The sequence below is a fragment of the Oncorhynchus nerka genome, linkage group LG26, assembly GCF_034236695.1.
Source record: "Oncorhynchus nerka isolate Pitt River linkage group LG26, Oner_Uvic_2.0, whole genome shotgun sequence".
Taxonomy (NCBI): Eukaryota; Metazoa; Chordata; class Actinopteri; order Salmoniformes; family Salmonidae; genus Oncorhynchus; species Oncorhynchus nerka.
The window spans coordinates 4,998,396-5,022,615 of NC_088421.1; the positions used below are offsets into that span (position 1 = coordinate 4,998,396).

At 44.1% G+C, this 24,220-nt stretch overlaps 1 protein-coding gene across 1 annotated transcript; it reads right to left on the bottom strand.

Moving 5' to 3' along the window:
- Positions 1-938: 938 nt before the first annotated feature.
- Positions 939-18,534, bottom strand: atp13a1 (ATPase 13A1). Its single transcript, XM_029635425.2, has 25 exons — positions 17,890-18,534; positions 17,557-17,646; positions 16,997-17,260; positions 16,509-16,664; positions 15,247-15,316; positions 13,299-13,405; positions 11,849-11,978; positions 11,534-11,589; positions 11,272-11,398; positions 10,584-10,721; positions 10,291-10,411; positions 9,814-9,971; positions 9,503-9,678; positions 9,190-9,300; positions 7,860-7,985; positions 7,534-7,642; positions 6,848-7,041; positions 5,946-6,042; positions 5,519-5,709; positions 5,318-5,432; positions 4,938-5,134; positions 4,072-4,214; positions 3,776-3,887; positions 3,379-3,522; positions 939-2,318 (listed from the first exon to the last, which is right to left on the bottom strand). The coding sequence occupies exons 1-25, from the start codon at positions 18,238-18,240 to the stop codon at positions 2,208-2,210; spliced, it is 3,594 nt and encodes a 1,197-aa protein (XP_029491285.1). The 5' UTR covers positions 18,241-18,534; the 3' UTR covers positions 939-2,207.
- Positions 18,535-24,220: the final 5,686 nt, after the last annotated feature.

The following is a 24,220-nucleotide window of genomic DNA, read 5'->3' on the forward strand; positions in this document are numbered from 1 at the left end:
TGTTTTTTTTGGGACGAGTTGCGGTCTCCTCCTCTCAAGATAACAACCTAATGGTTACCATAATTCAGTTTTTGAAAAAAAATAGTTTTTTAGCACGGTTTGGCACCAAATGAAATCTGAGGTTGCTCCATGTTATTATACTGAACACAAATATAAACGCAACAAGGAAATCAGTCATTTGAAATAAATAACTTGGGCCCTAATTTATGGATTTAATTTGACTGGGAATAGATATGCTGTTGGTCACAGATTTAAAAAAGCAAGATGGTGCAGACAAGACATGGAAGCTCTGCTTCCACCTCCTCAGCAACTTTGCAGACAAACATTTTGCTACACCTGCAATAACATCTGCTAAAAAAAATGGGCCACAGAATGGGCTTCAGGATCTCGTCACGGTATGTCTGTGCATTAAAATTGCCATAGACAAAATGTATTTGTGTTAGTCGTCCGTAGCTCATGCCTGCCCATACCCTGACCCGACCACCAACATGGGGAACTCTGTTCACAACATTGACATCAGCAAACCGCTCGCCCACATGATGCCATACATGTGGTCTGCGGTTGTGAGGCTGGTTGGACGTACTGCTAAATTCTCTAAAACGGCATTGGAGGCAGCTTATGGCAGAGAAACGTACATTCAATTCTCTGGCAACAGCTCTGGTGGACATTCCTGCAGTCACCATGCCAATTACATGCTCCTTCAAAACTTGAGACATCTGTGGCATTGTGTTATGTGACAGAATTGCAGATTTTAATGGCTTTTTCTTGTCCCCAGCACAAGGTGCACCTGTGTAATAATCATGCTGTTTAATGAGCTTCTTGATATGCCACACCTTTCAGGTGGATGGATTATTTTAGCAAAGAAGAAAAGCTCACTAACAGGGATGTAAACAAATTTGTGCACAACATTTTAGAGAAATAAGCTTTTTGTGCGTATGGAACATTTCTGGGATCTTTTATTTCGGCTCATGAAACACGTGATCAACACTTGACGTTTATATTTTTGTTCAGTATATATAGGTCTATGGATGTCCCGTACCAGTCATTATGATATCATCCCACCTCTGTTACCAGTGTAGTAATCTCAGCTACTAGACTATAATCTGTAACAATAGATTGCCAGTGTAACAAGCCAGGGTGCACCAGACATTAACATTTTAGTCATTTAGCAGACGCTCTTATCCAGAGCGACTTACAGTAGTGAGCACATACATTTTCATACTGGTCCCTTATGGGAATCAAACCCACAACCCTGGCATTGCAAGTGCCATGCTCAACCAAGTGAGGCACACGGGACTTAATTAAAGTCCTCTCAAACACAAACATCAAGAAAAAGGATCTGAAGACTATTTTTGTGCCCTCTCAACTTGACTTCCAGTTACAATGTATGCAGCTCACTCATCACCTTAAAAATATATGTTCAACCCCTATATAGGTATAGTAGGCAGTGCACTGCATAGGGTAAATGGAACATGACAAAGTAGCACTTGACAAAAAAAGCACCACTTGTATTTGTTGGTCTTTTAGAAGTCTGTAATAGTTTTATCTTTTTACAAAATGAAGAAGAGAAAACAAAATGGGAAAAAAATCAAACACTTCGCAATTCTCTTGGAGAACGCCCTGTTGTGTGTGTGTGCACGTTTCACATGGGCTGGCACACAATCTCTAACGCCACACAATACTGCTGTCTTCTTGGCCTTCAGTGAGAAAAGGGAGGGATGGAGAGAGGGAACGGGAAAGCAAGAGAAGGGGGAGTCTAACTAGACCTGGGTTCCAATAGTATTTATTTTCTTTCAAATACTTTAGCTGCATTTGTTTCAACTTGCCTGGCTCAACGGAACAGTCCCAAAAGTGCAAACCCTGCTTATCTGGAGCTCCTGGCAGGATAAACCAAAACGCTCAAAGTATTCGAAAGGAAGAAAATACCATTTGAGCCCAAGTTTGTCTCTAGCATAAAATAAATGTAATTTTAAATACATCAGTGAAGAGGGGGAACAGAGGGACAGAGCAGAGATGGGGTAACATTTAGGGGTGTGGTGCAGCAGTACTGCGCGTCTGCCTGACATGCCTAGTCCATCTCAGCTGTCTTGTGCGTCACATCAGTCCTTCAATCTTTTCCTCCCTCCACAAGACTCCTCAATCCTTTCCCTTTACAGTTTGGTTGCCGAGGGCAGCGGGTTGCTCGGGGCAGCTGTTGGCACGGCAATTCAGGAAGGCAGCCTCAGGGTTCCTTTGCCCAGCAGGAACTGCAGAACGCGGTCAACCAGCAGGGCAGCGACAAAGTCAACCACTAGGACCTGGGCGATGACTAGCTTGAACTGCAGGGCAGAAAACACATAAGAGGTTATAATAATTTATACGTCCTTTTGCGCTGGTTTCCCAGACACAGATTAAGCCTAGTCCTGGAGTTAAAAGGAGTTAAATGGAGAACTTCAAAACATTTTATTATAAACTTAGTTAATTCATTATAAAGATTCATACATGCTTATAACAAGTTATAAAGCAATACATCAAAACAAACACACAAAAGCGGTGTTTCTATACAATGCAATAGCGTACCTACAATGTACCTTGGACTGCAAGGCCACTGTGTGCCAGTTCAAGTAGGCTACAGCGCGTCTCGTGTGTATTCTTATGTGGATTATAAAACATTGACATATTTGTAGGGTGTATATGTATTTTTCGTTAAGGATAATTATTTTATTTTTTAATAAATTTTATGTTCAATTGTATGTTCAATATTATATGTTCAAGGCAAGAAATAGGCAGAACCAATTATTGGTGGCCTCAGTGCCTGTGTGGTCCAGTGTCTACAGCCACTGACCCTGGGACATATATACCAGAGTTGGCATTGGTTCAAATCCATCCCACTTCTCTATGACCACCCCCCAAATCTTTCCAACAATGTTCTCTCGCTTCAATAAAAGCAAAACAGATACAAAAGGCGTGGGATTGCCCCACCTTTAAGAAATAATCAATCATTGGACAAATAACAATTAGATTGTGAGCACAAGTCCAACATAAAAATGATTATAAGTAATACAAGGTATGCTAAATTGACTCATAGAACATGCACCGACCTAGCAAGCAACAATAGACTGGGAAACAAACAGTAGCCTATTATGGGGTTTCACACCTTTCAATATGTGACAATGAATAGGCTGACGGGTAGCCGACAGAACATGGACAAATATAGCCCCACTGGTCTGAAAAACTTGACTGCCCCCGCAAGGAGAAATAGAGAACAGCGGCTTTTCAGTGAACATAACTACTATAAATCACAAGGCTCATTTGAATTCCCTAATGAGCAGTAAATTTTTCCGGGACAAAAAAAGAGTGATCAGATTAAGGCCCGACATCTGTATAATATATGCTGACCTCTGTTGGTATATCTACAAGAGCAAACTGCTCATTGAATTCAGGCGAGGACCCTGAGAGAAGGCCCACGATGGCCAGACCTGACAGGGCAATACTCCACAGCAGCGGTTTGTTCTCTCTCAGAGACTCCATGAAAGGATGACCCTAGAAAAAAAACACAGTATTAGTGGAATACACGTGTATTATTCAATGATGGCTAGGATAAGTACTGAAGAGTCTATTCATTGTATAGAAAATGAGCCACCTTTTCAATTAGGTATCCCTTATGTAGGCTTAATGAAGCCTACATAAGCCCTACATAGAAGCCTCACAAATATTTTATATGCAAAGAAAGGCCTTATAAAAGGGATCATGAAGGCTTCATTAAACCTAAGATATGGAGGAGGAAGAGCAGTACCTTGTAGTTAATGGCAAAGGTAGCCATCTGCATGGCCATAGACATTATGTACACAGTGCTGTTGATGAGACTGGGCTCAAACTCTTTGTACAGGTCCGCAAACCTCTCCGCCCTAAAAGGTAAAAGGACAACAGACAGAAGATTAAGAGAGGGGATACATGGACAGGTTGGAAACAAGACCATGTCAATTATTGTAAGGTGAACATGTACGGTTAGTACTGGGTGGGAGCAAATACAGTATCAACAAGTCTGTAGGTATCTATAGTGTGTGTGTGTGTGTGCGCATGTATGTGTACCTTGGAGGACTTCTGCTCTGTGCTCCTTTGTACAGGTATACCAGACTACAGAAGTGAACAGCAAACTGCAGCAGCACTGTCAGAACAGTGTACAGGTTGAAGATGTTAGGTAAGGGCCGCTCTTTAGACAGAGTCTTCAGGGGCTGGACAGGACAAGAGAAATTAGGATGAAAACTTAAAAAGGGAGCTTTTTAAGTCATATCCCCTGTATGATCCATTTCCTGGAGCGTTTGGTGCCCTGAGCCGCACTATAAAAGCATGTATGACACACAAATTAATCCCGGCTAAAACGTATCCTGGACTTGTGTTTCTCGCGGGTCCAAGTTGCAGGACCAGAGAGAGAATCAGGAGTCGCTTGGAACGTTTTGCCTGTTGTAAACTAGCTAGCTCGCTAACGTCATGTAGAATGTGCGTCTTGCTAATCGCACCCTGAAAACGGTTATTTTCAGGTCTGGTGAAAGGAAAACTGATGTTGTTGTAAAATTCTCACAAACACTCCAGGAAAACGGACCAGGGCACCAAATTTAATGTGAAAACCCCCTAAGTTGAGTTAAAGCTTAACTTGAAACTAGGGCTACATAATAATATGGATTCCTACCAATCAAAACTAGAGTACATGCATGTCATACATGTAGTAAGTACACACAGGTTCTTTCTTAATACTCTTTCCACAATTTCTAATGTTCTTTTCTCCTAAAAAAATGTCTGCGGGAACTGAGGAGAGGATTCAAGGAAAAGTAACGCTTCCCTCTGATGTTTTGAAGAAGCAGGGAGGGAGGCAGGAAGGAGAGGACACAAGGACCTGAAGGAGGAAAAACTATCAAGGGATAGCAGTACTGTGTTTTTACCTCCATGTGACCTCTCACCTTTGACCTGGAGATGAAGAGGAAGCAGCCGGCCAATAGCAGGCCCTGTAGGGTGGCCTGGAAGTCACTGAACTTGACCCCCTCCAGGTAGAGAACAGACTGGCTGTAGGCCAGCACCAGGGCGTTCAGCGCCAAGATCTTAAACATCTGTAGTGTGGTCACCAGCGTACAGCGGCCCTGCTTTATCACGTGGCAGACTGGGGAGGAGAGATGATGAGGAGATGATAATCATGTAGTGAGAGAGTGAGAGAGACAGTGAGAGAGCGAGAGAGACAGTGAGTGAGTGAGTGAGAGAAAGAAAGCGAGCGTTTGTGTTCATTTGTGTTTGTATACAGTACGGGTGTAAAAAAATGTGTGTTGATTATGTGTGTGTTCCTCACTGCACTGTATGGAGGACAATTTGGAGGTGAAGGGGGCAGCAATGGAGGCATCTCCCAGTTTCACTACTTGTATCTGATCTTCTTCCAGCTCCCTTAAGACTTGACTAATCCTCTCCTACAACAGAATAAACACCAAATGGTTAACAACACGCACACACATACATACACACACCCCTCCCTCCCTACACACACACACCCCACCTTCTGCGCGGCTAGCTGCTCCTCTCTCTGGGCCATGACCCTCTGCCTGGCTGCCCTGGAGGTCAGTTTGACCCCTGAGCTGGTGACCGGAGGTAGGGAGGGTCTGGAGTCGGTTGCTGGGGTCTCCTTCTCTCTGCCCCTCTTCCTCCTCTCAGGCATACGCTCTGGGGCGTTCGCCAACAGAGCCACACCTGATGGGAGGAAAGGTGGAGGGAAGGTTGAGAGGGTAGGGGGAGAGAGGGAGAGAGAGAGAATGGACACAAAATGATTCCCATATAGTGACATTGTTTATGATAAGAGGATGGCATACATTTGCCTACTGAGACAATAAAGGTTGAATTGAAGGTGTCATGGACTAAGACAGGTGTGCGCGTTAACGTTGCTGAATATTGTGCACAGCTTTGAGTGACATGTCGAGTGACCTCACCGATATGGGCGTGTTTGAGTGCTCCGACGTCATTGGTCCCGTCTCCGCACATCAATGTTGTATAGCCCAATCCTTTAAGACTAGTGATTACAAACTCCTGGAACACAATAACAATACACACAGTTAGCACAAAACGACACAGCATAAAACTAGCCTCAAAATGTACCGGCAGTTCTTGAGTGTGTTGGTTGTACACCGAGTGTACAAAACACGAAGAGCATCTTCCAATTATTGAGTTGGACTCAATAAGCTTCAATTCGTCAGGGAATGGACTCGAAAGCGTTCCACAGGGATGCTGGCCCCTGTTGACTCCAATGCTTCCCAAAGTTGTGTCAAGTTGGCTTGATGTCCTTTGGGCGGTGGACCATTCTTGATACACACAGGAAACTGTTGAGCGTGAAAAACCCAGCAGCGTTGCAGTTCTTGACACAAACCAGTGTCTGGCACCTACTACCTTTCCCCGTTCAAATGCACTTCAATATTTTGTCTTGCCCATTCACCCTCTGAATGGCACACATACGCAATCCATGTCTCAATTGTCCTAAGACTTAAAAATCCTTCTTTAACTTGTCTGCTCCCCTTCCTCTAAACTGATTGTAGTGGATTTAACAAGTGACATCAATAAGGGATCATAGCTTTCACCTGGATTCACCTGGTCAGTCTATGTCATGGAAAGAGCAGGTATTCATCATGTTTTGTACATTCAGAGTAAATGTAGCCTATTTTTAGTTATCTAATAAATTAATTCATTCATTACAACAATCAAGACAGAATTGACCATAGCACACTACTTTTGACCAGGGCCCATAGTGCACTACTTTTGTCAAAAGTAGTGCACTAGAAAAAGAATAGGGTGCCATTTCTGACACTGCTAACGTCTACGAGGAGGCAAGAAGACTGACCTTCTGTTTAGGGCTGACCCGTGCGAACACCTGGACATGGGGCAGGAGGGCGTGGAGCAACCGCGTGTCACTGGTCAGTCTGGTTAGCCCCTCCCCCGTCACACACAGATCATACTGATCGACCAGCGAGGGGACGGACGGCGGGGGCAGCGGAACACACACACTGCCGTCTATAGACTCCCACTGCCACTCACCTGGAAGGAACAGAACAACGCCACAAGTGACCGTATTATGGAGCATTCTTCAAACAGCGACATACTACACCTGGGTTAAATACATATTATGTCAAATAGTCTCAAGTACTTAAGGTGCGCTTGATTTGGTTTGCATTTTATTCCATTGCACTGGGGCAAAGTAGACCAAGTGCAGCTCAAGTATAATATATATGCATTTGACCCAGGTCTACAACACATGCACTGTCCACTATAGATCCCATCATTACAACAATCATATGGCTATATCATCAATGCATTAGTCTGTAGATTAGTCTAGTACAGAGCCCTCCAACCATGTTCGTGGAGAGCTACCGTCCTGTCTGTTTTCGCTCCAACCCCAGTTGTAACTAACCGGATTCAGCTTATCAACCAGCTAATTATTAGAATCAGGTGCACTAGATTAGGGTTGGAGGAAAAACCTACAGGGCGGTTTTCGGATCAAGCATAAATGGGCTCTTAGTGTGCCCCTACCCTGGTTGGGTCTGGCCTGCAGTATGAGCGTGTGTTCCTTCTGGATGAAGTGGAGCTCTCTGGCCACATGGCACGCTGTCAGAGGGTTGTCACCTGTTATCATCACCACCTGAAGGAGAGATGGAGGAGAGGAGGGTTATGTGTGTGTGTGTGGTGTGTGCGTGCGTGCGTTACGGAGTAAGTGCGTGCATGGATGTGCCTGATATTACTGTGATAATTGTAATCTGACCCGAACCTTTATCAGTATCGGTGTGTGTCTTTTCCTGCTAATGAGTCTGTGCGAATGTGTGTGAGCGTGCGTGTGTATTCTGAGGCCGCCTCCTCACGTGATGCGACGCCTCCTGGATCTCTTTGATGACAGCCTTGCTGTCAGTCTTCAGGGGACACGAGACGACCATGAAGCCGGCAAACTGCAGGTCACACTCCAGAGCATCACGAGTCACCTCCCGCACCTGTACAGACCGCCACAAGGCACCCAGTCACACAAACAACCAACCCCTGCTGTAAAAGAGAGCCACTCTCATCTAGCCACTTGGCTGAGGTTCACGAAAGCCCTGTAGCTAACGTGGTACTTTATTTATCTCGAAGACCCAGAAGTACCTCACCCTCTCTCTCAGCTGTGCAGCTTGGTTGTTGAGAGTATTGAAATAGCGTGCCACGTTAACTACGAGGCTTTCGGGAAACTCATCCCCTCACACAGAGCAGGACACGACAGATAGGTGAGTTAGACAGGACAAGTAGGTGAGTTAGACAGGACAAGTAGGTGAGTTAGACAGGACAAGTAGATAATGGATCCAGAGCATCTGGCACCGCCTATCAAACCACGCTCAAAGTCACTCAGGTCACTGGTTTTGCCAATTCTAACGTTCAATCAAACAGTAACTAATACCTCGATGCCCGTCTGCCTGCTTTATATAACGGCCCATTTTCGTGAACCGGGTGGTGTACCTAATAAACGTTTATTTGATTTAAAAACCATATTACTAACAACAACAACATATTTAACACATTTTGACCAAGTGATCCATGGAATAAGTATTGCGTGTGTAATACAATACAATGTAATATTATTCATCTACAATGTATGTTCTTAACCCTGGGTAACATGGGCTTGGGAGTCTCACAGAGATACTGGTATCCACAGTACTCCACCAACTATCCGTTTCTCAACTCAATATTTATTTTAATCCCCCAAAATGTATTTTTCCCCCTTTTTTCTTAAGTGCATTGTCATTTAAGCTTTAAAACAGCAAAGTTTTCTCTCTGCCCCATGGAAAAATGCGCTGCCCCATGGAAAAATGCGCTGCCCCATGGAAAAATGTGTCAAGTTGCAGGATATTAGTGTTAAAGCTGCAACAACAACAATTATCTCTGCCACATGACAAAATGTGCAGAACTGCAGGAAATGTTCTCTCCGATGCCAAGAGGCGGGTCTTCCGGGGCCCAAGACTTGATTCGTCCAGCCATGCACTGCCAAAGTCATAGTAAAACTCATAGTATGCTAGTTGTTTGTTTTTTTTGATCTCACGAGTTGTGATCTGATTATGAGGGGGTCCCTGATGAATTTACTATCACAAAAGTGGATCCCCGGCTGCAAAAAGTTTGAGAAAGATCGATAGGACAGGTAGGTGAGTTGGACAGGACAGGTCGAGTTACCTGTTGGTGGCTGAGGTGTCCGATCTCTCTGTAGCCCAAGGCCAGAACCCTGGCCCCTTCTCGGGACATCTCCCTGTGCACCTGGTCATAGCTGTCTGGGCACTCTGAGAACTACAGAAACAAACAAATGGCTAGAACAACGGTAATGACTGCAGCAATGGCATATTCACTCAACACTGAGACGGTGTACTTGTACGTGAAGTGTGGTACAGTAGACATGTATTATAGTAGACATGTAATTACATTGACCATAAAGACATATTCAATTATACATTCAAATGTCAGTGGTTCTATTTCATTCTATGATATTAACCATGTCCCTGAGTGTCTCTGGAGCTCCTTTGACAGTGGAGACATAGCAGAGGTCAGCGGAGCCCAGTTTCTCATAGGAGGCGAGGACGGACATCCTCTTCAGAGCACTGGCAAAGTGGAACCGCTGGTGGATCTTCAGGCCTGGGGTCTTTATACCACGAGCAAACACCTTTTCATCTACACCACACAGAGAGGGAAAGAAGGGTAGATATGATGTAAACACAGAGACACACACACTTTCTCTACTGGTGTAGAAAAGAGGAGACAGAGCAAAAATCCTGAGGTACACGGGCTCACACACACACACACAACCTTTAGTGAGGGTCCAGTCAGCAGCAGTGAGCATGGCCTTCTCCAAAGGGTCGCCTACCAGCTGTCCGTCGTCAAGGGTAACCAGTGAGTGACAGGTAGCAATCACCCGATGCGTTTCCACTGGGATCTCTGACACGGGAGTCACTTCTTTCCCTTCTCTGGAGGAGTTTACAAAACGTTGACAAACAAACAAATGTAAAAATGTACTTCATATTCTTCCAAAGATTTTAATATGATTAAATAAACGCTCAAAACATGTCTGTTGCTCTTTACGTGTCACTCCTCAATAGATTAACAGTATGACACCAGCGCATAAGGGCATTGGTAGACACTTTACTTAACCCAGACCGCTACGATGCATTACGATGCCGTTAGGAAGCCTTTAAAAACGTTTTAATATTATCAGGTCCAGTCAATCTTTGGAAAAAATTGCAACAAAGAAATGTATCATACTGAAAAATGTAGAAGAGAGTGTACCTGAGGCCAGCGACCCCCCGCACCACCAGATGGTCGCTGGTCAAGGTGCCCGTCTTGTCGAAGCAGCACACCTCCACCTTGCCTGCAAACGGGATCCTGAAGGGCTCAGTGCAGAACACATCTATGAAAGGGAGAATAAATAAAGGGGTGAGTCAAATAGCAGAACAGTGAGGAGGACTAACATCATTAAGTACTACAAACATTACTATTCCACTTTCAGAACCACTTTCACAACACATACCACCGCATACCACCCCAACCCCAACACACACACACACAATCTGTTGACTCACAGAGCTTGGCCAGAGCGATGAGGGATGTGTTGACTGCCAGAGATAATTCTATAGGAAGCTCAGGTGGAACCACAGAGGTCAGGATGAGAGTACACTCCAGGAACAACTTGTACCGGTTCCTGCTAGGGTCCTTAGTTCCTGCAGGGGAGAGAACACACAGAGACAGTTACACACCTAGAAGTAGTAGTTACTCACACAGAGAAAGCTATGCAGCATGTTAATTTATAAAATGTTTGCACACATGCCTGTAAGTTGCTTTGGATAAAAGCATCTGCTAAATGTCATATTGTTAACAGGAAAAACCTGTTGCTCTCTACTGACCTCAGGGCCTATTTTGACAACTTGTTTTCTTATGTTTTATAAAGGAGGAATGTGTGTTTAAGTCGTGTGTTTTTTATTTTTATGAATAGGGTCCTTTGGCAAGACTGCCAAAATGTTCATACATGTCTTAGGGAGTTTAAAAAAATATCACCTTAAATTCTGTCTTGGCTAAGATATAAACAAACTGTAATAATGGAGAAATGTTCTAAGTAGGACCAACTGTACTTCTGCCTCTGCATTGCTTGTTCCATGGGGTTTTAAGACTGGGTATCTGGGAAGAACTTTGGGACAACCGCTGACGTAAAAAGTGCTTTATAAAATCCATTTGATTGATTGATTGAATTGCGTTGTTCACTGGATAACTCACCTTCCACCCAGACATATCCAGCAGCAGCGATGGCGAACACCAGGAGGAAGAGGATGAAGATGAATGTTTCTAAGTTGTTGGCTGTCACCCTCTTCACTCCAAACAAGATGGTCCTCAGCAGTTTACCCTGTAGACAGGTGTGGTCAAAAACACCAGGGTTGTATTCATTAGTGAACACCGTAGCAAAACATTTCGCAACAGAAAATGAAAACAAGCAGTTCTTATTGGACAAGTTCGGTAGTCAAGAGCAGCAGCCCCTCACCTGAGAGGTATAGAATCCGGTTCTCAACACATAAGCCACACAGCCATTGTCCACAGCTGCAGAAAAATGTAAAAGAAGAAAAACAAACTATTATGATTTGCTCCAAGTAAGACAAGATAGATACAATCACTGAGGGCAGTCTCAATCCATCTATTCTGAGGCTGAGGGAGATGACAAAATTTCTCTCAAATTTAGATTTTTTTTAAATATTGATAAACGAGAACAATCTCAAAGTGAAAAAAAAAAAAAAAAGAAGCTGGACATTTCTGCTTTACGACAAGTGAATAATACACGGCATAGTAGGTAGGAACTGACGTTTGAGTCCAACGGTGGCACGGAGCGGGGGGCTGTGCTGCACCACCTTGGTCCCACCAGAGATTATGTGGAGGCGGGCGTCACCCTGAAGGTCCAGTACCCTCTCTGGGTCCAGATCCTCCACTGGCTCCTAAACACACAACATAGTGGAACTTCAAGTTTTAAAACATTCATTTTAAGGATTTATGGAGCCTAGGATTTCTAAGCATAGGATTTTTGATAAAAATGGATTTGTGAAACATCTATGATATTCTACGCTTCTTTTTGTGAATCATCTATAGTAACATTCCCATTGTGTTGACAATCTACAGTGATCATCATTGAGATGTTTCTACAACTTAGTTTGAGTCAATTGATAGGACATTATTTGGAAAGGCACACACACACCTGTCTATATAAAAGGTCCCACGGTTGACAGTGCATGTCAGAGCAAAAACCAAGCCATGTTGTCGAAGGAATTGTCCGTAGACATCAGAGACAGGATTGTGTCGAGGCACCGATTTGGAGAAGGGTACCAAAACATTTCTGCAGCATTGAAGGTCCCCAAGAACACAGTGGCCTCAATCATTCTTAAATGGAAGAAGTTTGGAACCACAAATACTCGTCCTATAGCTGGCCGCCCGGCCAAACTGAGCAATCGGGGTAGAATGGCCTTGGTCAGGGAGGTGACCAAGAACTCGATGGTCACTCTGACAGAGCTCCAGAGATCCTCTATGGAGATGGGAGAAACTGAAACACCACGTCTGAAGGAAACCTGGCACCATCCCTACGGTGAAGCATGGTGGTGGCAGCATCATGCTGTGGGGATGTTTTTCAGTGGCAGGGACTGGGAGACTAGTCAGGATCGAGGGAAAGATGAACGGAGCAAAGTACAGAGAGATCCTTGATGAAAACCTGCTCCAGAGCGAGCGCTCAGGACCTCAGACTGGGGTGAAGGTTCACCTTCCAACAGGACAACGATTCTATACACACTGCCAAGTCAACGCAGGAGTGGCTTCGGCACAAGCCTCTGGATATCATTGAGTGGCTCAGCAAGAGCCCGGACTTGAACCCAATCAAACATCTCTGGAGAGACGTGAAAATAGCTGTGCAGCAACGCTCCCATTCATCCTGACAGAGCTTGAGAGGATCCGCAGAGAAGAATGGGAGAAAATCCCCAAATACAGGTGTCCCCAGCTTGTAGTATCTTCTTGGGTAGTATCATACCCAAGAAGACTCGATGCTGTAGTAGTTGCCAAAAGGTGCTTCAACAAAGTACTGAGTAAAGGGTCTGAATACTTATGTAAATGGGATATTCAATTTTAGAACGAGGCTGTAACGCAACAAAATTTGGAAAAGATCAAGTGGTCTGAATACTTTCCGAAGGCACTGTATATTGTCTAGATAACATCCATGCAAAATAATGCAGTTTATCTAGTCTAGTATAGCACAGGCTTCCCGTCTGTCTGACCTTCATCTGAGGAACGGACTCTCCCGTCAGCATGGCCTCGTCCACGATGCAGCGCCCTCTCAGCAGCAGCACGTCACATGGAACCAAGTTCTCCTGAGGCGAGCGGCCTGGGGGGGGGAGAGAAAGACATATATACTGTGCCAAACCAACGTCAGAATGCTGTTCATTGACTACAGCTCAGAACCATAGAATTCTCAAAGCTCATCACTAAGCTTAAGGTCCCTGGACTACACCTACCTCTGCAACTGGATCCTGCACTTCCTGACGGTCCAAACACACCAACACAGTCGTGAAGAGGGCACAACAACGCCTCAGAAGGCTGAAAAGATTTGGCATGGGCCCTCAGATCCTCAAAAAGTTCTACAGCTGCACAATCGAGAGCAACTTGACTGGCTGCATCACTTCTTGGTATGGCAACTGCTTGGCATCAGACTGCAAGGCGCTACAGAGGGTAGTGCGTATGTCCCAATACATCACTGGGGCCAAGCTCCCTGCCAACCAGGACCTCTATACCATGCATTGTCAGAGGAAGGCCCAAAAAATGGTCAAAGATTTAAGCCATAGACTGTTCTCTCTGCAACCGCACAGCAAGCGGTACCAATGCACCAAGTCTATAAATAACAGGACCCTGGACAGCTTCACCTCCCAAACCATGACTTCTGAACAAGAATGTTACAGCTAATCAAATGGCTAGCCGGACTACCTGCATTGACCCTTTTTTGCACTAACTCTCTTGCACAGACTCTACGCACACACACTGGACCCTACCCACACATTCCCCACACCACATACTTAAACCCCAACACACACACACAACATATGCTCAAACACACATACTTTCAAACTCACCACATACACTCCCGGTCAAAAGTTAAAACAATTACTCAATCAAGTGTTTTTCTACAATGTAGATAGTGAAGACATAACAACTATGAAATAACACACATGGGATCATGTGGTAACCAAAAAAGTGTTAAACAAATCAAAATATATTTGAGAATCTTCAAAGTAGCCACCCTTTGCCTTCACCTGGAATGCTTTTCTAACAGTCTTAAAGGAGTTCCCACAAATGCTGAGCACCTGTTGGCTGCTTTTCCTTCACTCTGCGGTCCAACTCAATCTTGTATCTTATCTTTAAATCTGCATTGTTGGGGCCTCCCGGGTGGCATAGCGGTCTAAGGTAACGCATTGTTGTGTTTGAGGCATCACTACAGACCAGGGTTCGATCACAGGCTGTGTCACAGCCAGCCATGACTGGGAGACCCATGATGGCTGCGCATGAGCTGGCTTCGGTTGCCAGCTGGATGGTGTTTCCTCAGACAAATTGGTGCTCCTGGCTTCCAGGTTAAACAAGCAGTGTGTAAAGAAGCAGAGCGGCTTGGCAGGGTCGTGTTTTTGGAGAACGCATGGCTCTCGACCTTCGCCTCTCCCATGTCCGTAGGGGAGTTGCAGCGATGGGACAAGACTAACTACCAATTGGAAATCACAAAATTGGGGAGAAAAAGGGTTAAAAGAACAAAAAATAATAATGTATATTTATTTTTTTATCTGCATTGTTGGAAATGGACCTGTAAGTAAGAATTTGATTCTTAGTCGACACCTGTTGTCTACGACGCATGTGAAAAATAAAACTTCATTTGATTTTGACCGGCTGTGGACAGAGGAAATACGGAACTAAATTCTCCTGGGGGGAAGACAAAGATATACGCACAGTGTCAAACTGGCTGGGGCTCTCTCAATTAGTCTCTTCACGATTCCTCGCATCTCTTCTCCTCAACAGTATTCGAGGACAAAGTCAAAGGTCCCTCCCCTTATTCTCCAATGTATTTTAAAAAGGAGGCGAGGATATAAGATGCGTGAAATTGAGGAAAGATGATTTGAGAAAGTGCCTGGTTCTAGATGAAGAAAATACTCCTGAACGGGAAGGGTTAACAGACAGGAACCTTACCTATTGAGACAATGTCCCCGGGGACTAGTTCATCACTGGACACAGGCCTCCACTTCCTGTTGCGGTAAACCTGTTGGGAAACATGGGCACAAACGTGTAAATATCAGGGGCCTGTTCAGTAGGGAGAAAGCTTTTTTGACACAGAGTAAAACAGGGAGGTACTAGCTACACTTGTTCAATAATAAGAACACACAAAGATGTTCATTTCCCGTTTCAAAACATTTTACACGGTGTTCCCTACTGAACACGACACGGACAGATCTATGTAAATCCAGATCAAATCGATAATTTGGTTAATGCAGCATTTACAAAACTAGGGGTCACAAAACTCCGACAGGGGTGGAAAGGTAGCCTGGCGGGTTAGGAGCGTGGGGCCAGTAACCGAAAGGTGGAAACCGAAAGGTTGCTGGATCGAAACCCAGAGCTGACAAGGTAAAAATCTGTCATTCACTGTTTCCCGAGCGCCAATGACGTGGATGTCGATTAAGGCAGCCCCGCGCACCTCTTGGATTCAGAGGGGTTGGGTTAAATGCGGAAGACACATTTCAGTTTAATGCTTTCAGTTGTACAACTGACTAGGTATCCCCCTTTCTATTTACGCCAATTGTAGCTCTAACTTTGGAACGACATAAGCTATACGCTATTTATTATGACCCTATTCCTGCCAGCTAAGACTCTCAGGAACAAGGATGTGTCTTCTGTTTCCCTCTACCACACACACAAGAATAATTCGTTAGAATCGAGTAGACAGAACCAGGCACCAAATCAGACTGGGGGGGGATATCATAATTGTAAGCAATGATGGTGTTCTTTTCGACACAGAAGATCATACACAATTATTAGCCGATGATTTTCTGAACTTCCCAATACCTTTCTGATGCATTTCAGTTACTTCAAACCATACTTCCTTCTGATTGAAGAACTGCCATACTGATTTGCCATAGACACAAATAAAAAAGTTAAGATTGGCTGTTGATTACATTACCTTTTTATTTTTTTATTTTACACATGGTGGGGTTGCAAAAAAAATTTGATAATCAAATTGGGCCATAGACCAAAAAAAAACTGGGAACCCCTGGGTAAATGAGCCTGATGCTAGTATATACGGGGAGTCAGGGCCTTCATTCTACAACTACAATAACAAGGCTCTGGTGACAATTTGATGATCTGCACTTGAGCAAGAAGAGCATGCGCCTTTGCTTGTATCGTATCAGCAAATATCAAAACGACATGATCATTTGGATAAAGAAACAGTAGTTCACCTGGATCATGTAGGGTTTGTTCCCCATGCGTCGTATCTCAGACATGTTCCTCATCTGCTGTTGTACCAAAGAGGCTTCGAAGGCCACCAGCATGAAGAGAGTGAACACGCTGTAGTACCAGTACTCATCCAGACACCACAGACCCACACAGAACACCTGAGGAGGGGGGGAGAGAGAGCATCCATCTGTACAAATGTTGAGCCAAGCGGTACTGTGCTGGCCTGGTTGATGCATCGGCCATTCACCATAGTTGCTAGAACGGTAGTGGAAAGGACCACGTGAAAAGAAAATATCAGAGCTAGTGCAGTATGTTTCAGGTCAGCAAGATAGTATGAAACGGGTATTAACTATTGAGTCAATTCTATCCCCACATGCCCTTAAAGAGATCAATATAGAAAAGGGAAGAAAGAGACTAGAGAGGGATTTTGCTACGTGTCATATTACTACCTGACAAAACAACACGCAAATACGCATGCGCACACACACACCTGGAAGACAAAGAAGGGAGCGGTGGCTCTCTCCCTGAAGAGCTCCAGGAAGTCCGGCACCACCATCTCAGCGCGGTTGGTCCCATAGCGCTTCTCGGCGGCATGCAGGTCTGTCTCCTCCTGGTAGCCTCGCCAGGCCTGGAAGAAGCCCATTGGCTGTCGGACGGGGAACGACACGGGGAGGAAACACTTCCTCTCCTTACTGTCGAAGATGTAGCAGATCTTCTGGAACTCAAAGGAAAGGATTCCCTCGCCGTTCTCATCCTGAAGAGAGAGCAGGAGAGAGAGCGATAGAGAGTGAGTACATGAATTAAAACACACACACACACACAAAATATGCCATCCAAAAAGCAGTGTAACTGACTAGCATAGAGATGTTAAGAGAGGACCATTCTGACACCATGCATTTCCCACAAGTTGTAACCAGTATACCTGGGTCATGTACAGCAGGGCACACCGTAGCAAAACATTTTGCAACAGTTACAAATGTTTTCTCCCCATTGAACACAACCATTGTTTAAGTAAACAAGGTGTGAGACAGGGGAACAAGGCAAACTTACCCGGTCTCTCTGCAGTGGTACCAGCTCAGCAGAACCATTGTTGGGGGTGGGTATAACCTTAGCCAGGGTGGCCTTGTGTGGGTCTGGCTCCTGTTAATACACATTGATTCACAGCATGTGAGCAATTCATATACTCTGACAGACACAGCCATATAATCAGGTCCAAACTTTCTGAACAAGAAACACAAATATATTACACATCATTTGAAAATGTCCTTGTGTAGAGCATAAAATAATGCTGACTAGAGTGATCAAAAGTTAAATTGGGCAGTGTTGGTTCACAATCTCCAACAGCTAATTCCAAAACAACCGCAGACGATCCATCCACTTTACCTTTGCGCAGGTGAGCAAACAGTGCGCGTGCACGGACCAATAACCGGAGAGCGCTGTGAGGACGTGAGCGATCCCGATGGCGGCGAGAGCTAGTAGGCCTGCTTCTGGGTACTCGGAAGTACCGTATACTACGAGCCACAAGTACAACCAGCCAGGGTACAGCACGGCTAAAAAAGGTAGAACCGTGCCGTGGAATAGCCGGGGCCTGCGCCGGTACATTGACACCGAGCTAACGTTCTCGTCGTCAGTCTCGGCGCTGTCATGCTGGCTGTGGTTGTTCATAGAGGGGGCCATTTGCAGGTCTCCCGATCCCCGATTCCCGTCGCCCGCAAACACATCCCCCTGTTTCATATTCCCCTGTTTCGTAGCCCCGTTAATTTTCGTCCCTCTCTCTCCGGGCCCTCTCTTTCCTCCACCTCCCCCTAGTTATTATTGTCTCTGGTAAGGCAATTCAATCTAGTAGTTTTAGTCCGGTGTCAGGTCCAGTTTTCTGTATCGGCTCGTTCTCACACAGCTGCTTCCGCGTACGCAACCACGTAAGGACACGTAATGTCCTTTTTGCTGTCGTGTGGTTACTTCCTGTCGAGAGAGATGCCGATTTGATCACATTTGTTTGACATCAAATATCCTAAATCAAGTGCATTTAATTAAAAGGAAAATTTTACGAAACAATGGTTAACAACATAAAGGCTAAAATATCACAGAGCATTCGGTTGTTTCTCCTTTAAGAAATCGACGCTTTTGTACTCGAGCTATCAAAATCTGTGATTGACAACAACCCAGGACCAATGGGATAGAACAATGGCAGTATGCAAGTGGTTTCGACCAATCGAAATAGAGGAGGGTGTATGCGGTAGATATTCTGGGTATGGTTGTGAACACGTGTTTTATAACCTTGATTCTCACTTTACTTTCTTTCTAAACAAGCCGTCAAATTCTACATTATAAACTGTACTCATTCACTTTAATAATGGGAATTGATGGGAAATGATGTAAAATATATCACTAGCCACTTTAAACAATGCTACCTCATATAATGTTACATACCCTACATTATTAATCTCATATGCATACGTATATACTGTACTCTATATCATCTGTACTCTATATCATCGACTGCATCCTTATGTAATACATGTATCACTAGCCACTTTAACTATGCCACTTTGTTTACATACTCATCTCATATGTATATACTGTACTCGATACCATCTACTGTATCTTGCCTATGCTGCTCTGTACCATCACTCATTCATATATCTTTATGTACATATTCTTTATCCCCTTACACTGTGTATAAGACAGTAGTTTTGGAATTGTTAGTTAGATTACTTGTTGGTTATTACTGCATTGTCGGAACTAGAAGCACAAGCATTTCGCTACACTCGCATTAACATCTGCTAACCATGTGTATGTGACAAATAAAATTTGATTTGATTCATTCACAACAATAAAATACAGTTGTGACTGCACCAGTATCTGTGTAAGAGACCTTTAAAGTCCAGAGATGGCTCAGATTCAAGCTCAAACTAGATAATGTCAAAATACTCCAAAAATGTCTAAATAAAAATTGACAAGTAACTGAACAAATACCTCTTCTGCATGGCCATGGCTAGAAGGGATTTATCAAACTTTTGTCAAATTATGGTCAGATCTGACAGGTTAGGAAAGAGGATCTAATTGGAGATTCCACCATTATATGTATCATTGCTCCCATCTGTCATAGGCACTTATGTTACTTTTTTCAAAAGCTTTAAAACTGGTAACAAAGATGCTGAAAGAAGTTAAAACTAAAGAATAAACCAACGGATCAGTTCAGCTACAATAAACTTCTCGGTAAAGTTATAGATTTTTGTTGTAATTGCTATAACTGTCATATGTTGTTGTTTATCTACCTTAGTTGAATGACTGTAAATCGCTCCGTATAAGAGCATCTGCTGAATGACCAAATTGTAAATGTCAAAAAGACTTGCAGAGCAAGTCATAATGAGCTCCGCCCTCAAGTGCATATTTGGTCGATGCGGACCGGATCCAAATTTGAACGAATCAAAGATGTTTAGGCTACGTTTCACAAGTTTGAACATCACAGTACAGTAGAGTACTGTACAGTATGGTACAGTACGTTACAGTAGAGTAACGTACCATACTGTACGAGTTTTGTTGAATCGAGTACAATAAAGCAGAGGTTTTCCAACTGGGGTCTGCAGCGGTACTGCAGGAGGTCCACATAAATCACTGGGGAAGTAGATAAATGACTTCATTGCCAAAACTCGAACTGTCCTTTTAATATGGAGGAAATTACAGTAATTGGAGCTAATTACAGGATTCTTCTGTATAGAACATTTTTAAGCAGGCCGTCTAAGAAGTGGTCATTTTCGGGATGAAAAAACGGTTTTAGTGTCATCTTAAACGACTAACTCCAGATACAAAGCATGCAGAAAAAATATTGAAATATATATATATATATTTTTTAATACCTTCTTTGAAAACTAACAATCAAATAAAAGCTAGACAGTCAGGTGGAATCTAAAAAAGACAGGCATTCAGGGAACATGCCCATAGATGTTTTTATAATGATTGAGCAGAGGAACACAGCATTAGCAATGGCATAGAATTGCAGAAAATCTGCTTAACAACAGCAACATTTTCTCTACGCCGCCAAGATACCTTTCTAGCTAATAGACTATGTTACAGTTTACTCTTCCAATGAACTGTGGGAAGGTCAAAATAATGAAACTGTCTACCAAATCGATTCATTTTAAAATGTACGGTACAGTATAGTAGTTTAATTCAGTAGACCAGATTACAGTTCAGTAGAGTTTAAGTCAGTAAAATCGAGTACAGTTTAGTTCAGTACATTAGAGTAGGGTACAATACAGTACTCTATACTTTACTTTTCTGTACTGTACTGTATGCTACTTTTCTTTACTGTACTGTACTGTAATGTACTTTACTGTACTGTCCAAACTTGTGAAACATAGACGTCTATAATTGGTTCCGATTTGGTCCATGATTGGGCAAAATATAGGCCGGCCCGTACGTCTGTGGACGTTCAGGTCAAGGCTGGTCCAGACCGGACCAAATCTGAACCAAACATAGGTGTCTAAATCAAGGCCGGTCCGGACCGGACCAAATCTGAACCAAACATAGGTGTCTAAATCAAGGCCGGACCGGACCAAATCTGAACCAAACATAGGTGTCTAAATCAAGGCGGTCGGACGGACCAAATCTGAACCAAACATAGGTGTCTAAATCAAGGCGGTCGGACGGACCAAATCTGAACCAAACATAGGTGTCTAAATCAAGGCGGTCGGACCGGACCAAATCTGAACCAAACATAGGTGTCTAAATCAAGGCCGGTCCGGACCGGACCAAATCTGAACCAAACATAGGTGTCTAAATCAAGGCCGGTCGGACAAACATAGGGTCTAAATCGGACCGGACCAAATCTGAACCAAACATAGGTGTCAAGGCGGACCGGACCAAATCTGAACCAAACATAGGTGTCTAAAAGGCGGTCGGACGGTCAAATCTGAAACCAAACAAGGTGTCAAACATAGGCGGTCGGACGACCAAATCTGAACCAAACATAGGTGTCTAAATCAAGGCCGGTCCGGACCGGACCAAATCTGAACCAAACATAGGTGTCTAAATCAAGGCCGGTCCGGACCGGACCAAATCTGAACCAAACATAGGTGTCTAAATCAAGGCCGGTCCGATCCGGACCAAATCTGAACCAAACATAGATGTCTAAATCAAGGCCGGACCGGGCCAAATCTGAACCAAACATAGGTGTCTAAATCAAGGCCGGTCCGGACCGGACCAAATCTGAACCAAACATAGGTGTCTAAATCAAGGCCGGTCCGGACCGGACCAAATCTGAACCAAACATAGGTGTCTAAATCAAGGCCGGTCCGGACCGCGCCATAAAAATAAAGAAACAAAGACGTCCAAAAGACTTTGCCATCGGTAAATGCTTAGCGATCAATTTGTTTTTCTGACATTCTGTCCACAGAAGAGGACACACAGTCCATGACTGGACTTCACTGTAATTGTCTATGCATATCTCAGAAACTGTTCTGCATGTCCGTGTCATCCTCCAGGCAGGTTGCCATGGATATCACCGCCAAGTGTTGCCATAAGGAGATGGAAAGCTATGGGCAGTGTGTGGCCTCCCACCCTTCAACATGGGAACAGCACTGTCAAGAACTGAAGATGAAGGTGGCACAGTGTACCTCGTCACAGTAAGCTGTTGTCTCTGACAATATCAGTTGTGCATGTAGCCTAAAATCCATAACCTATTTAGCTAACTTTCAACTCCTTATGGGGGAGTTGGGGGGGGGGTAAGAAGGGTGGACATGGGGAATGAACTCTGGTCTCCAGTGGGGAACAGTATATTTGACTAGGCGGCGAACGTTAACACTAGACCACAGGCTTTCTCCTAGGCCTAGACGCTATTCCTTCCACTGTGCAGCTGCTTGTTCTTCGAGGGTCTAGGTTGGGTTACTGTAAAGAACTGTTGGTGTGAAAATAATTCAGGTGCAGGAAGTCAAACCAGTGAGTACTGTACAGTGCTGATGTTGTGAAGTGTAGGATTGTGTTTGTTTTCTTCAATATCTTATTGATCAATGTTTCTCCAGCCCTGTGATCCAGAAGATCCGGACAGACTGTTCAAAAGAGTTCACAGAGTTTGAGCACTGCTTACGAGAGAACCAGAACTCACCTACCTCCTGTTCAGGACACGTAGCGCGCTTCCTTGGCTGTGCAGAGACAGTGGACCTTGCCGGAGTGCGTGAGTGTTCACTGATTGTAGATCAGTCTTCGGCTCGTTCACCACAGCCCTCAATTCTTTGTGATTATACTAACTTTTGACTGGTTCCCCTTGGCCTTGAGAGAGTGCTTTACATCAGTGTCTTTCCTCTTCGTCTTCAAGTACCCCCAAAAGTAAACACTAAAGAAATATCTTATTACGTGGTGTAAACTGGGTCTTTCTGTCCTTAGTATTCATACCTGTCCAGTGTCCGTACTCCGTACTGTATTTGTTTTGCCATTTTGATCATCTCGGGTAAATCCAGAACTAAAATATTGCGCAATTTTGTCATTTATGTTTACATAATCTGTTTCTGAGAGATTACCTTTTTGAATATTTGGTGTAGTAGTTGAAGTGAATATACTGTATCTCCTCTTTCAGCAGTGAACCCGGTTCCTCGGCCCTCTTAGGACCCAACAGTGACCATCATCCATCCCTCTCAGATATCTCCTCCCTGCAACACTGACACCGGACTGCTCTATCTATCATGGATAAATCAATGCCCATGTCATTTTGATAGCTTCCTGACTTGGTACATGGATAAAGTGGACTCTTGTCCATGGCTACTTTAGGATTTGTCAAAATAACTCAAAATCCTAGACATTTACCATTTCTGGGACTGATTTCTATTTATTGAAGTTCTTTCATAACTCATCCATGCTACAGCTACTCTGAAATACAATGGGAATCAGAGGAGTCGTTTTCCCTGTATGTGAAAAGAATCACTCAGCGCGACTGACTATGCAGCAGGTTTTAGTGTGTAATACATATTTACAACACCGTGGTAACCTCAGGTAGCAGCATAAATGGTTTTCTTTGCCTCTCAAATGTATATTGAGAATGAATGTGTAAAACGGTGTCAGTTTTGTAACCTCACTCCGCAACATATCTGTGTACAACTGCGTGATATATAAGTATCCCTTGTTTGCGGTGTGGTTGTCTCTTGTAGATGTTATTTTGGGTGGATTTTATCATGAAACTCCTATATTTCAGTCCTATTACTCATCCAGTTTGGATACATGCTGTCTGGTGTTATGGTGCTACACAAGGGTGCCCCTCGCTCCCTCCCACTCTCCTTTTCTTCAGGTTGGAGTGAGTCATGGTAGAATACTCAACTGTGGAATGTATATCTCTCCCACACATCTCTCCTTGGCTACACGCTCGCTGAGGGAAAGGAGGGAGCGCAGGAAGGATGGAAGGAGGGGAAGGGGCCTGGAGAGTTAGAATTTGAAGGAGCTGAGGAAAGGTGGAAGGAAGGAGAAGTAGTGGGGATGAAGGAGGAGGCTATCCGCTGGCGGAAGGAACAGAGCCCAGGAAGGTTGGAGGAGAAGGAGTGGGCTGTGGAGTTATAATCTGTGTGACCACAGAGACAGTCAAGAGGGAGGATGTTGAGTTATGTACCCTTTGACTACTAACCAGAACAGGCCCCCTTTTCTGCTTCACTTATTAAAGGCTGAGGGAGACGCAATCAAGTGGAGAGATTCTTCCTTGGAAATGTCAGTCTTCAAAAAATTTGACACA